The following is a 15,968-nucleotide window of genomic DNA, read 5'->3' on the forward strand; positions in this document are numbered from 1 at the left end:
GAGGGGGTCGCTAGAGAACGGCGGTCTTAAACTAAATGTGGCGAAGACAGAGTACATGGCCTGCAATAGTACAGATCCTCTACCCGTCCGCATAGGCGGGGACATGGTCAAGCGCACGGATCAAGTTAAGTACCTAGGATCTGTACTTAGCACTACCGGGGACATCGACAGCGACGTCAACGCCCGAATATCCGCTGCCTGGGTCAAATGGCGGGAGATGACTGGGGTTATTTGTGTTGAAGTACAATGTCTGTACATCCCCTTTACCTTATTTACTCTATAATATATATAGTCTGTGGCACTTGAGATTGCATCACAATGACAAGCTGTGGAAATTTTTTAGGCTTTATAATAAATCTAAAGATACTGTGTGTGTAAGAAGAAGATTAAATAAAACTATATATAATAAGAAGATGCAGTTTATTTTAAACAATATAATCAACAGTGGTAGCAGAGCGTGGTTCCAACGTAGTTCGGGAAAATATTAAAGTACGCAACGTAAGCCGGCAAAATGGCGTCATCAGAAACAAGTTTTAATTCAATAAAAATAAAACAATTTGCGGGAGAAGACTTCGCAATATGGAAATTTAGAATATGCAGCATTTTAAGAGCACATGACTGCATAAAAGCAATTGAGACAGCGGGTTTCGCGAGCGTGCCCGAAAACAAGAGTGCAGAGGCGAAAGCACAAACTATCATTATAAATGGCGTCGCCGACAGTCACATTGATTATATACAGGAGGAAGAGACGGCGTACAATATGATGCAAAAACTAGAGAAACAATTTATGAAGAAAGGTACACGCAGTAAACTGTTTTTAAGACGCCAACTTAACGACATAAAATACAAAGAAGGTACGCCATTGTCAGAACATTTTGTGACATTATCGAAAATATTTGGACAATTAAAGGATGCCGGGAGTGCACTGTCAGATGAAGAGAAAATAAACTTTATTTTATTATCCATGCCAGACACTTATGAAATTATAGTGACAGCGATCGAGTCGATACCTAACCTCACAGTTGATATAGTCAAGGCACAGACAAGACATCCTCTAGACTGAGCATAGTAACGCTACCCCCTCTGCCACTCATACGGTAGTTTTACTCCATCTTCGAGTCAATCCCGTGCCGTGATTGGTCCGTGTCTTTGAACGGACCAATCACGGCACGGGATTCGCTCACCTCGTCCCCCCGCACCCCCGTATTTTTGGCAGCATCGGTTTCATGAAATAATTGCTCTAAACTCAGTCTAGAGGATTCCTAGTCTATGAGTCAAGGATAGACTGCTGGGTGAAGAAGAGAAGAGAAATAAGAGTATGCCACGCGCACCTGAGTACAACAAATCAGCTTTTCTATGTTTTAGTTGTGGCAAAGAGGGACATAAGAAATATGAATGTAGAGAAAGACAAAATTATCATAGCGCTCGAGGTGCCCATCAGCTGCAGCACAGCTCATCAAGAGGAAGAGGATATCAAGGACAGACAGGTTACTCAGAACGAGGATCTTCATCAAGTGAACAAGGTTTTTCATCAAGTGGACGAGGTTTTTCATCAAGAGGACGGAGCTTTTCATCAAGAGGACGAGGTTTTACTAACAGAGGACGAGGCTTTTCAAACCGAGGACGAGGATCTTATGGGAACGACTATGGACGTGGACATTCGTATGTGGCGTCAATTGACAGTGAAGTTGAGCATGCTTTTCTTGCGGAGACTGAAACCCAAGGATATGACAAAGAAGATAAGTGTGACTTAATGTGGTATATAGACTCAGGGTGTTCGGACCATTATGTTAATGATAAAAGATATTTCTCAGAATATATTGAACTCAGCCAGCCTAAGCCCATCTCGGTAGCGAAGAAAGGAGTGAATTTAATGGCAATAGGTGTTGGAAACATTCGGGCAAGGGCATTCATAGGTAAGCGGCCAGTTATTTTAAACATAAAAAATGTATTCTATGTGCCTGATTTAAAGAATAATTTATTGTCAGTTTCAAAGATTGAAGATTATGGTTACAAAATTGAATTTAATACAGGAAAAGTCACAATCTACAAACACAATTGTTTGACCATGATAGGCAATCATGTAGGGTCATTATATACCATTCAAATGGAAACATTAATTGAAAAACAATGTAATTATAGTAATAACTGTGGCAAAAATGTGAGACAGCTGTGGCATCGACGGTATGCTCATCTAACGTAATGGACCCTATAATGGACGTGGAACCGGTAATGGGACATAAAACCACAAATCCTCTAAAATAAGTATGTAAAAGTAGTTTATAAACACTGGCAATATTTTACCATAAATAAGAGTCATAGAGCTGTTTAAGTTTGACTTTTTATTAATTTCGGTTAATTTTTAAGAAATTGGCGCCAATCCAAAAGTTGTCGTGTCACTGGAAAAAATAACCAGTAAGAATTCTTAACAACTTCGCTAAGAGAGGTGAGTTCATATATTAAATTGTAATTAATTATTACTTGGTGTAAACTAGAATGTGTTTTGTTAATTGCATTTACCATGAGATAAGGTATACAACGCATTATGTTGTGACTCTAGGATGTATAAAAAATAGTAGTATTTTGCCCAATCCCATTATAGGAGCTGTAAAACTGCATACCTCCTATGATGGGATAATTTACATAATGATGCTTGCCATGGCGTAATTTCATGTTTAAACAATACAGAAGTATAATGTAGTTACTCGTACGAACTATGTCAGGAGGTCTTCTCGGACTTCGGATAAATTAATATCGTTTTTACAAAATTTTATTTAACTTGCCCTGTTAGTTTGTATACAGGGTGGATTTTCTTTTTGGGTCAGTGAGGGTAGCTACCAGATCCCGTGCTGCGACGAGAAAACGGTCTTAGAAAACCTTCCCTCGATTTCAAATTAATGAAGATTGACTTTTACAGATTTTGGAAAAAACATACAGGGTGCGAGAAAAAGGTAATTTTTGACAATCTTTTTTTTGATGCCAATCGATCCCATTCCTATTGAGGATCAAAAGCTTGTATGGAGCTAAAAAAAAATCCGGCTAGAAAAGCCACAAATCGAGGAAAACTTTTCCCATACAATTTGTATGAAAATCAAAACTTTTATTTTTCACATGCTATTTTTCTATGACAATTGATTCCATTCTTATCTAGTATCAATAGTTTCTTTGGGGTCAACTTACGATAATGTACTAAAAAGCCACAAATTAATAAAAACTTTTTCCATTGACCCCAAAAAAACTATTGATACTGGATAGGAATGGAATCGATTGGCATACAAAAATAGCATGTGAAAAATATAAGTTTTCATTTTCATACAAATTGTATGGGAAATGTTTTCCTCGATTTGTGGCTTTTCTAGCCGGAATTTTTTTTTGTTCCATACAAGCTTTTGATCCTCAATAGGAATGGGATCGATTGGCATCAAAAAAAAAGTTTGTCAAAAATTACCTTTTCCTCGCACCCTGTATGTTTTTTCCAAAATCTGTAAAAGCCAATCTTCATTAATTTGAAATCGAGGGAAGGTCTTCTAAGACCGTTTTCTCGTAGCAGCACGGGATCTGGTAGCTGCCCTCACTGACCCAAAAAGAAAATCCATCCTGTATTAGTTAGTGTGGTTCAAATCTTGGAAATGGCATTTGAGCCACTTTCGGATTTCCGATTGAGTTGAAATTTTGGATACGTATGCAAATCGGATGACAATGCAATCGGGTGACAAAAATGACTAATAACTAGTTTTTTGCCAAAAACTTATTCCCTATTCCAATATCTTATACTGATAGGGTATGCCCATTATAGGGGGCCCATTACTGGATCCACGTCCATTACCGGGGTTCCATTACTGGAGCTTTGGTGTCCATGACTGGAGAAAAAAACCATACTTTTAATTTATTAATTATGTGGAAACTAACTGCAGTATCTTTGATACAACACGCCTGAAACATGAAAGAAGGATAGGATATTCATCTTTTAACAAGCTAAGCGGCAGAACTTTTACATGTATCAGGGAAATATCACAAATACTCAAAATTTCCTCTTAAATGTCCCATGACTGGTGCCGTTACTATAGGTGTAAAAAATTTGAACTTATTATCATCACAACAAATGGTAAATGGTATGGATGACTTAACTAAATTTAAAAATAATATTCCTGTTTGTGAGCCATGCTTGTTAGGTAAGATGACAAGACAACCTTTTAACAGACCTGGACGTAGAGCGACTAGACCCCTTGAATTAGTACACACTGACGTCTGCGGACCAATTACCCCAATGACTGAAGAAGGATATAAGTATTTTGTGACGTTTATTGACGACTATACTCATTTTGTATGGGTATACCTACTAACCAATAAGAGTGAAGTGTTTGACAAATTTAAACAGTACTATTTCTATGTGATAAACCATTTTAATGCTAACATGTTGAAGTTAAGATCAGATAACGGAGGAGAGTATATTTCTAAAGAATTTCAGAACTTTTGTTACAGTAAGGGGATACAGATGCAGTATACAGTCCCGTATAACCCAGAAATGAACGGAGTTTCGGAACGTATGAACCGGACCTTAATTGAAAAAGCTAAGACTATTTTAATTGACTCACAACTTAGGAAGGAGTTTTGGGGCCATGCAGTATTATTTTCAGCGTACGTCACAAATAGGAGCCCGACTGAAGGGAAACAGAAAACGCCAGCAGAGCTATGGGAAGGTAGGAAACCAAATGTATCTAATATGCGAGTGTTCGGATGTACAGCGTACAATCATGTACCTAAAGAATTAAGACATAAACTGGACAACTCCGGTAAAAAACTGATTTTCATTGGATATTATACCACCGGATATAAACTTTACGATCCTGAAACAAAGAAAATTATATTGGCACGGAACGTGATCTTTGATGAGACAAAACCAGATTGTGACAAATATACAAAATATGTACTGGACAAGACAGAAGAGACAGAGAAGGAAGTGAGTAAAGATGAACAAGAAATTGAAAAGGTAACCGAAGAAGAAAATGAACTTACAAATAATGAGGAAAAGAAAATAGAGAAGATAAAGAACAAAGAAAATGAAGAGAGTAAAAATCAAGATGACAAAAACCAGATGAAGACTGTAACAGAGAAGACAGAAAGCTCAGAAAGAGGGAGAGCAAGGAGAGAAGTAAGAAAACCAGTATGGCAACGGGATTTCGAAATGGACCTGGACAAGGATGATTCAGCATTATATGCATTACTAACAGGTTATCAGGATGCTCCTACAAATTATGATGACATTAAAGGAAGAAGAGATGAAAATGAATGGAAAAAGGCAATCAATGAAGAATTAAAGACTTTAAAAGAAAATGAAACATGGAAATTTGTACCTGTACCAAAGAATGAAAAATTACTGGATAGCAGATGGGTCCTTACAAAGAAGAATATAGGAAAAGAAGAAATATGTAAAGCAAGATTAGTTGTGAAAGGTTACCAACAAAAAGAAAAATTAGAAAATATATACTCACCGGTTTTGAAGTTACAAACATTAAGAGTTCTTTTATCAGTTGCAGCTCAGAAAGATTATGAAATACACCAAATGGATGTCAAAGGTGCTTTCTTGTATGGAAGAATTGATGAAGCAGTATACTTAAAACCCCCACAAGGTCTGACAGTTCCTGATGGCCATGTTTTAAAACTACAAAAATCCTTATATGGTTTAAAAAAGAGTCCTAAGTATTGGTATGAGAAATTCACTGAAGTTGTCACTGAATATGGATTTACCCGTTCCCAAAATGACTACTGTCTTTATAGTAAAGGGGATGATTTTGTATGTTGATGACATGTTGATTGTAGGGCCTAGTGTGACTGAAATAGAGAGTGTTAAGAAATTTCTAAATTCAAAATTTCATATGAAAGACTTAGGTAATGAAAAACTCATGTATTTAGGCATTAATATTCAAAGGAAACATGACGGTATTTATCTTAACCAGACAAACTATTTACAGAAAGTAGTTCAATCTTATAATATGGAGAATTGCAGAGGTCAATTCACCTATGGACCCTAATTTCAAACTGGACTTTGACTTGAGTGAAATTGACTTGACATTAGAACACAAGTGTAGATCACTTATTGGCTCTTTAATGTATGCTATGGTAAGCACCAGACCAGACTTAGCAACAGCTGTGTCATATTTGAGTAGATTCCAAACACAACCAACTTTAAAGTTATGGCAAGCCTTAAAGCGTGTATTGAGATATGTTAAACAAACTGTTAACTATAATCTTATATTTTGTAAATGTAAAAATGAAAGCCTAATAGGTTTTGCAGATGCAGACTTTGCACGTGATAGTGACAGAAAATCCACAAGTGGATATTTGTTTCAATTGTTTGGTAATACTGTGACATGGAAGTCAAAGAAGCAAAGTACAGTCGCTTTGAGTACTACGGAGGCCGAACTAGTTGCCTTATGTGAAGCATCTGTTGAAGCCTGTTGGCTAATTAAGCTAATGACAGATTTTAACATTCAAATTAATAACGTTGTTATATTTGAAGATAATCAGAGTACTATAAGAGTTGTTCAAAATCCTGATCAGAAACGCTGGAAACATGTTGATGTGAAATGTAATTTTATAAAAGAAAAGGTTGAAGAAGGCTTAATTACCATTGTATATGTAACTACAACAGATCAGATAGCTGATATACTAACTAAACCTTTATCAGGTGAAAAATTTGTAAAACTGTGTAATTTACTTAATTTGTTCAAATGTTAAAAGGATGTACAAACATTGAGGGAGAGTGTTGAAGTACAATGTCTGTACATCCCCTTTACCTTATTTACTCTATAATATATATAGTCTGTGGCACTTGAGATTGCATCACAATGACAAGCTGTGGAAATTTTTTAGGCTTTATAATAAATCTAAAGATACTGTGTGTGTAAGAAGAAGATTAAATAAAACTATATATAATAAGAAGATGCAGTTTATTTTAAACAATATAATCAACAATTTGTGACCCCAAAATGCCGATTAAATTGAAGGGACAGGTCTATACGAGGGGTGTTCAAAATATTCTCGGTATGAGAATGAAAACAAACAAGTACGAAAAGTTTGATATTTTTATTTTTCAATATACTCCCCCCCTATGTTCATACACTTAAAAGATCGATCAATTATTTTTTTTAATCCCTCGTAAAAATATTTTTTATCTTTCGTGTAAAAATGCTCCTCCACTGCCGCCTTCAATGCTTCATCGTCAGAATAGTTATTTTCGATACAAGTGCGAAAAAGAGGAAATTCGAAACGAGTGGCGATAAATTAAAACACGACCGAAGGGAGTGTTTTAAATCGACACGAGTTGCGAATTACCTATTCGCACGTGTATCGAACAACGTTTTACAGTACATATGGCACTTTAAAGTTTCGACATACGCAGGAAAAGTGCTATTTTACGCACTAGTGCGGAAAAGTAGCCCCTATGTACTGTAAAATTTATTTCCACGCAGATCCTTTTTAAGATTGGGGAGCAAAAAGAAGTCGCTGGGGGCTAAGTCCGGACTATACGGTGGGTGAGTAACAGTTTTAAACCCACGTTCAACAATAGCTGCCTTGGCAATATGAGCAGTATGGACGGGGGCGTTGTCATGCAAAAGCATAACACCTTTGGTTAACTTTCCTCGCCTCTTTTCTTTGATTGCATCCTTTAATTGACGTAGAATGTTAGCGTAGTACTGTCCTGTGATATTTACACCTTTTTCTTTATAATCGATCAGTAATACTCCTTCACAATCCCAAAATATCGTGGCCATGACCTTGCCAGCTGAAGGGATGACCTTGAACTTCTTGGGATGAGCTGAACCCTTAATGTGCCACTGCATGGACTCTTGTTTACTCTCTGGGTCATAATGATGAACCCAGGTTTCATCTCCAGTAACTATTCTTTGCAGCACCTCATCAGGATTTTCACCGCACAGGTCAATAAAATCGGAACAACAAGCTACACGCATGTCTTTTTGAAGCCGAGTCAGCATTCGCGGAACCCATCTTGCACTTACTTTTGACATATTAAGATGGTCATGGATAATATCATGTACGGTACCAATAGAGAGATTGGTTACTTGTGCTATAGATTTTACCTTCACTCGACCATCTTCCAATATAAGTTTTTCCACTTTATCAATATTTTCTTGTGAAGTAGCTACTACAGGCCGGCCAGGTCTAGGGTCGTCTTCAACACTCTCCCTTCCACGTTTAAACTCGCTTGACCACTTTTGAATGGTAGATAAAGAAGGAGCAGACTCACGGTAAACACAATCCATTTCCTCTTTTATGGTTTTTTGATTTTTACCCTGTTTTGTCAAGAATTTTATCACGCATCGATGTTCTAATTTAGTTAACATTGTCAATTCCCACATGATGTTCATGTTTGTTCAGCAATTGCAGAAAAACAAAAGAACATCTCGGTTCGAATTATACTTTTTTTTAATGTAACGAAAGAAATTTTAGAAGAGGTTGTAAGATATCAATACCGAGAATATTTTGAACGCCCCTCGTAAGACCATCATTAGACCTGCCCTTCTGTACGGCAGCGAGACTTGGCCTTTACTAGAGCGGCACAAGCAGGAACTGCGTGTCACGGAAATGAAGATGCTGCGGTGGATGTGGTGAAGGTGGAGTTTCACGCAAGGATCGCGTCCGAAACGCCCACATCCGGGGTAGTCTTGGCGTCCGTGACATCGCTGACAAACTGCAAGAGTGCCGCCTTCGTTGGTATGGCCACGTCTCGCGCAGACCGGCAAGTTACGTGGGTAACAAATGCCTGGCCATGCCGCCTCCTCCCGGTACGGGAAGAAAAGGCCGGCCCAGGAAGCGATGGCTTGATGTCGTTAAGGAGGACATGCGTGCCAACGGACTCACCACCAGGGACGCCGAAGATCGGGCAAAGTGGACACGAAGGAGTCGGAAGGCGGACCCCGGGTCCTCGCGCCCCGCGCGGGGGCACAGCTGGGATTGACGCCAGGATGATGATGATGATGATGATTTTATGGTATCAATCGATCGGGTTTGTTTTTAGGATCAAATGTCTATATGGGACCCATTGCATTAAAGTAACACAAAAGTCAGAAATTGTAGTCAAAGGCCGACAGTCGCACTTCACTCGCGAAACGCCCTATACAAAACGGCAAGGGAACGTGACGTCAAGGTCCCTGGGAGCCCATCTTGCAGTATGGACAAAACAAGAAAATTGCGTTTTTGTCGGTGAAATATTGCGTTTATGTATATAGTTTCTATACAATATTTTTTTGGATGAAATGTAAGGAATCGAATGGTACCCTTACTTTTATAGTTTTTGGAAGTAAAAAAAAAACTTAAATTTGGAAACTTTCAGGACCTGTATTTTTGTAATTTTTCAATATTTTATTTTAATATCCACATTATTGTGATAAATTGCTCGTTTGCTATCTATTTTACTAGATTTTGTTATAAAATTCAACATGTGTCATCATCCCTATACACAATACAATACAAATCCTCTTTATTGCACAACCTCAATAAAACATTTACAGAGAGATACACATAATACATGAAGACAAAGGTAACAACAGGCGGTATTATCGCTAAAGAGCAATCTCTTCCAGACAACCTTTAGGTAGTGGAGAAATGATAATATTAATTACACTATTTAGGATAGGTAGTAGATAGTAGATAAGTAGGTACTTTAGTAGTAGGGATTCCCGGGCTCAGTCCCGTGACCCTAACTTTTTTATGACTTCCTTTTTAGGGTTCCGTTCCTGAATGGTAAAAACGGGACCCTATTATAATGAATCCGCTGTCCGTCTGTCCTTCTTTCTGTCTATCACCAGGCTGTAACTCATGAACCGTGATAGCTGGACAATTGAAAATTTCACAGATGATGTATTTCTGTTGCCGCTAAAATAAAATAAATATTTAAGTGGGGCTCCCATACAACAAACGTGATTTTTTTGCCGGTTTTGGGTAATGGTACGGAGCCCTTCGTGCGCCGTCCGACTCACACTTGGCTTTAATGCCCCTTTTCAACCCCATATATTACAATAACCACAAGACGAGACAAATGACATGCTCTTATATTCTTTTAACAATAAAGTCGCGTCAAGTTCATTTTGAACACCTCGCTCGCTTAGCAACTTCTGCTGCTGACTGTACAGTGTTATAGGAGTTTTTTAGGGTACCCAAAGGGTAAAAAACGGGACCCTATTACTAAGACTTCGCTGTCCGTCCGTCCGTCCGTTTGTCACCAGGCTGTATCTCATGAACCGCGATAGCTAGACAGTTGAAATTTTCACAAATGATGTATCTCTGTTGCCGCTATAACAACAAATACTAAAAATAAAATAAAGATTTAATTGGGGCTCCCATACAACAAACGTGATTTTTGACCGAAGTTAAGCAACGTCGGGCGGGGTCAGTACTTGGATGGGTGACCGTTTTTCTGCTTGTTTTGCTCTATTTTTTGTTGATGGTGCGGAACCCTCCGTGCGCGAGTCCGACTCGCACTTGGCCGGTTTTTCTTTCATATATGACTTCTACTAACTACTTCCCGCGCCTTCGTCTGCATGATTGTTGAATGATGATTTCTGTGATAAAAAACCATCCGTGATTTGTACTTTCTCACGACTCAATCTATTCCCATGCCAAATTTCATCGAAACCATAGAGAAAAAAATACATAAGATTGCTCACTCCATACATCAGTTTTAGTACCAAAAAGACTATTAGCATCTAGCATCGAGTAGCGGTAGTTATCTCAACAGCATAAGACTTTCCGGTCGGTGCTACATCTATTGTCAAGTAGCAGTACTAATAGTTCCGCTACTCGATGCTAGATGAGTCGTAGAATAGATTGAGTCGTGCACTGAAATTAATAGTCTAACTGATGTATGGAGTGAGCACTCTTGTCTTACTATATTTCTCTATGTCGAAACTAATTAAAGTGTGAAGAGACAACATACAGACTTTCGTATGTGCAGTCAGCAGTAGAAGCTGCTAAGCGGGCGAAGTGTTCAAAATTACCTTGACATGCTCTTATTCTCTTAACAATGTCATTTTGAACACCTCGCCCGCTTAGCAACTTCTGCTGTTGACAGTACAGTGTTATAGGAGTTTTTTAGGGTTCCGTACCCAAAGGGTAAAAAAACGGGACCCTATTACTAAGACTTCGCTGTCCGTCCGTCCGTCCGTCCGTCCGTCTGTCACCAGGCTGTATCTCATGAACCGCGATAGCTAGACAGTTGAAATTATCACAAATGATGTAAGTATCTCTGTTGCCGCTATAACAACAAATACTAAAAACAGAATAAAATAAAGATTTAAGTGGGGCTCCCATACAACAAACGTGATTTTTGACCGAAGTTAAGCAACGTCGGGCGGGGTCAGTACTTGGATGGGTGACCGTTTTTTTGCTTGTTTTGCTCTATTTTTTGTTGATGGTGCGGAACCCTCCTTGCGCGAGTCCGACTCGCACTTGGCCGGTTTTTCTTTAATAATTTGCGTTATTTTTCAGAAAAGCAGCGGAAGAAGTGAGCCGTCTCGCGGCCAAGCTCACGGGCGCAGGTGTGGTGGTGGGCGGGGGATGGCGCGGCGCGCTGACAGCCTTACTCGAGGCTAATGGCGCGCTGCCGGCGCCCCTGCGGCCGCCGAGCACGCCACTTGATTATCTGGCGGGTGCTGGAGGGTTCAGAGAGGCCTATAGCCAGGCCGGATGCACTCCGTCAAGGTCAGAACCTCCCCATCCCCTTAAGAGGCCCCCAGATTACCAGTTCGCCGGACGATATTAGCCTGTCAGTGAAACGCAAAAGGTTACAATTCCGAACAACTGACAGGCTGATATCAGGTAATCTTTGGGCCCCTTTAAGGATGACTTACGTTAGAAGGGGCCGTGTCCGGGCCGGAGCTTCCGGCGCTTACTTTTCTATGACAATGACAGGCTCCGGCCCGGACACAACCCGGTCTAACATGAGTCATGCTTTACAATGGCAACAAACCGAAACTTGGGACTTGTAATAGTTTTCCGCTCCCACATTTATAGAACTTTTTGTGGCCAGACGAAAAGGAAAAATGTAGTCAGCAGCAGAAGTTGCTAAGCGGGGGAGGTGTTCAAAATTACCTTGCCGCGCTACCGAGATACCAAGAGATACGAGGAGATACCAAGTTAGCTAACGGTATCACCTGAGATTATCCAGTTAGAAGGTCGAACCATACTGTTCTACCTTAGAGGTGGCCAGGGGGCGCCATAAGCCTTCAGTATGACGTGAATATGCTTGAAAAATTCGACCGATGCCGCTGTGGCCCGGTGGCCGAGTGGCAACAGGCACCTGCCGCTATAGCAGAGGACGCTGGTTCGATTCCAGCCTGGGGCACTGAAGGCCTGGGTCACTTTTTCTTAGTACTTATATGACATTTATATCAGTTTACACCAATGTTGTAATGTACAGTGGGCCAAGAAAGTGGTCTACCAGTTTTGACAAAAGTTTCTGCGAGATCTAACGATCGCTAAAGTTGACAATGACGTACAGTTGACGTACGTGTGTCGACCTTGTTGTCTCATGACGTTCAAACGAACCTCAACCGTAGGGTGGTAGACCACTTTCTTGGCCCACTGTACCTACATAATAGTAACATGTGTAACTAAATATTGTCGATTGTTTCAGACATATAGTAATGTGCACCACATCAATCCTCGAGCAGAACAAATGTGAATGGCTGAGCGAAGCGGCTTCCGTATACGGAGTGGAGCCCGCGGTCCAATGCTTGAGGAAGGACGACCGAGCTGCCTGTATGGCAGCTGTCAAGAATGGGACCTGTGACGTCACGGTGGCTAGTGGGGACTGGCTCGTTAGAGCAGAGAGGTGAGTCATGGTGACAGTTTGTTTAAGAGGCAACAGGAGTGAGTTTGAGGAATAAGTTTGTAATATAAGAAAATAACTAGGTGTAGCAAAGCTATAGCGGGCCGACCGCTTCGCGTGAGGCCCGTGAAGGCAAATGACGTGTGCGTCTGTGTGCGCGCACCACACACACACACAGGGATAGTCCTTCGCTACGCGGCGCCGCCCATGTGTAACTAAATGCGGCGTAGTTCACCTCAAAATCTCAAAATTGAGAACGAGCTCAGCTCCTGTTTCGTCTTAAATATCGCATTCAACAAGGTGGCTTGTCATATGTGATCTTCATCGGCTTCCGACACGTCGGAAGGGAGGAGCCCAAGCGATAACTTACCCTACAAATTATTCGCCCATTTTTTGCGGGGGAAACGTGCACACAGGCGCACTTCTAACTCGAGAGCTGGGGATGCTTGCCCCATTTTCTTATCAAATGAGGTAACATTTTATGAACGGATATTTAGCGAATGGGAGATTGGATACTGGGAATGAAATTCGCTAGTTTTCATCATCATATCAGCCCATATCCTGATTTTAACCCGTTAAAGTAATGTAGTGCATAATTATTTTCTATCGTATTTTCACGGAAATGTACGAACGTGTCCTGCTATTTCAGTCAGTCTCTGTACAAAAAGTACTAAGGTTGACTGAAGTAGCATGACAAATATGACCGTTTCTGAAAAATACGATGGAAAACAATTATGAACTACATCTGTAATTAGAAAAAGAAGATTTTATTTTTTAATTTTTTTTTATTTCAAAACAAGTTATACAGCATAACAGTATAAATACCAAACCATTAAGATAAGAACCAATAAGATAATAGATTGTGTTCATATTTAAATTGACGCTTTATTACAGAGACATGTCCCTCATACCGATACTCCACGAAACGACCCCCATTATCAACCAAAGCACAACAGTCGTGGCATACGTCCGCGAGGACGCGAAATTATTCAAGATGGCCGACTTGAAGGGAACGCGCGCCGCTTTCCCGCGCTTCGACGGCCTGGCTTGGCATTCCGTACTACGGTACCTTGCGAACATAGAAAAAAATACTTGTAAAGACATCTTGAATGGATTCTTTAAAAGTATTTGTGCGCCGGGTGTAGAAGAATATGTAAAAGATAGTAAGAAGGGGACAGAGGGGTGTGTTGTGGAGGAGGAGAAGGCGGTGGAGGGGGAGTGGGGGGCGCTGCGGTCGTTAGTGGAGGGGAAGAGTGACGTCGCGTTTTTGAGCATGGCTACGTATAACCAATATGTTGGTAAGTTATTTTAATTATATTTTTATTATGTAGTTCTTATAACCACTTGTGAACCGTGCCTTATATTTTTTTGTTACATATTTCAATTTAAGATGAACTTTTATGATTTTAATCCATTTCAATGTTTTGAAGACAAGTGTATTTCATACACTGCCACCAAAATAAGTTTTAAATTCTTAAAAGGCCCTCCACACTCGCGCCACTATTCGCGCACGAGTGTGGAGGGGGCTTCGGAATTGAAAATTATTCTACCCAGTCGTATTTGTAGCTACTCTTTAACCTAACCTAACTTTTTCAGCCAAACAAATCCCGGAACCGTGGGTAAAAGAGGTCAAAATCAAACCCATTTGCGCCGAAGACAACGACAAATACTGCTTCATATCCTGGTCCAACATCGGCCATGTTTTCGCCAAAAACACCACGGCGATGCGCCGCCAAGAAATCATCAACGTAATGACGAAATTAGACCAATTATTTGGCAAACATAACCCGAACCAAGCGTCAGCAGTCATGTTTTCGCTCTACGGGCCTTATAATCATCAGAATAATATCTTATTCCACGACAACACTAAAGCTTTGGCAACGAGCGATGTTTTGCGAACGCATCCGTTCGATAAAGTGCCGCTCAATTTTGAACGCAGCTTAACGAACATTGACAGCTGTCATGTGTCAGATTTGACAGGTGCCGCCGGTAGTGCTGTGCCGAAGATGGTGTTGATTGCGTCGATGGTTAGTGTGTTGTTTTTGTAACTGAATGATGTGGAATTGTGTTTAGATTTAAGATAGAAATGTTTGACGATGAAGTAGGAAACGTATTAAATCATGTACTGGAAAGAAAATAAAATAATTGTGATATTATTATCTTTATCTTATCTTATCACTTTGTAACTGATCCACATTATCATTTGGTAGTATTAGATGAAAAGATTATTTATTTATTTATTTTTATTATTATTCAAGTAAAATTAATCTTATACTAAGTAATCATGGTCACCCTATGACTTTTGATATACCTGTATGAAAAGCGACAAGACGTCACATTGAGTAGGGTGACCACATTGTATGCGTAACATGTTTTTTCTACTTATCATCTGAAAAATAATCATGATCAATATTGGTGATACTGATAAAGAATAATTACCAACATCATTAGGCTTATCTTTGAATTATATATGTTGTCTTGTTCTCTTGCCCCACGCCCCGATATGATTTTATTACACAAAAAAGGTGTTCTCTAAACGGATGAGTGTTTAATCAGAAAATTTGGTTTTATGAGCATTTCTTTTATTTTTTGCCATTCTTATATATTGTGACCTTTTCTGCCACTTTTGCGTTATTTGTAGTCAGGATCGCGAGCCCTTTTCATCCTTATAGGAGAAAAAGTGTCCTAAAATTTCCATACATTTTTCAAACTTTCCTTTTTGTTACCGCCATACAAAGAATATGGGGAAATGGTAACACAATAGGGAAAAAACTCTGGGACATTTTTTTATCCCATTAGGATCGAAAGAGCTCGTGATTCTGAGCAGAAATAACACAAAAGTGGCAAAAAAGGTCCCAATATATGAAAATGGCAAAAAATAAAGGAAACGCTCTTATATAGCCCTTGAAGATCGCTCACGCTGATTCGTGCATGCGAAGGAAGTGGAAGTCGTGAGACCCAATCACCAAGACTATTTGACGATAGTCAAAGCAAACCCAGTCATATCAGAACCAGTTTTTAACCATAACAATTTTTTTAGTTAGAATCGAAACTTTGGATGTGTTCCGGAAAGTCGTGAACCTCCAAAGTAAAACAAAATTGGAATTTAAAATAAAAA

The 15,968-nt window shown here is 39.6% G+C and overlaps 1 protein-coding gene across 1 annotated transcript in view; it reads left to right on the top strand.

Moving 5' to 3' along the window:
* LOC134659508 (transferrin) overlaps positions 1-14,949 on the top strand; it is a 40,890-nt gene extending 25,941 nt beyond the window's left edge. Inside the window, exons 8-11 of the mRNA XM_063515164.1 lie at positions 11,509-11,721; positions 12,656-12,853; positions 13,745-14,148; positions 14,447-14,949. Of these exons, the coding sequence (XP_063371234.1) occupies positions 11,509-11,721; positions 12,656-12,853; positions 13,745-14,148; positions 14,447-14,898 (1,267 nt within the window). The 3' untranslated portion in view covers positions 14,899-14,949. The remainder of the gene's footprint in view (positions 1-11,508; positions 11,722-12,655; positions 12,854-13,744; positions 14,149-14,446) is intronic.
* Positions 14,950-15,968: the final 1,019 nt, after the last annotated feature.

Source organism: Cydia amplana, chromosome 25 (genome assembly GCF_948474715.1).
Source record: "Cydia amplana chromosome 25, ilCydAmpl1.1, whole genome shotgun sequence".
NCBI lineage: Eukaryota > Metazoa > Arthropoda > Insecta > Lepidoptera > Tortricidae > Cydia > Cydia amplana.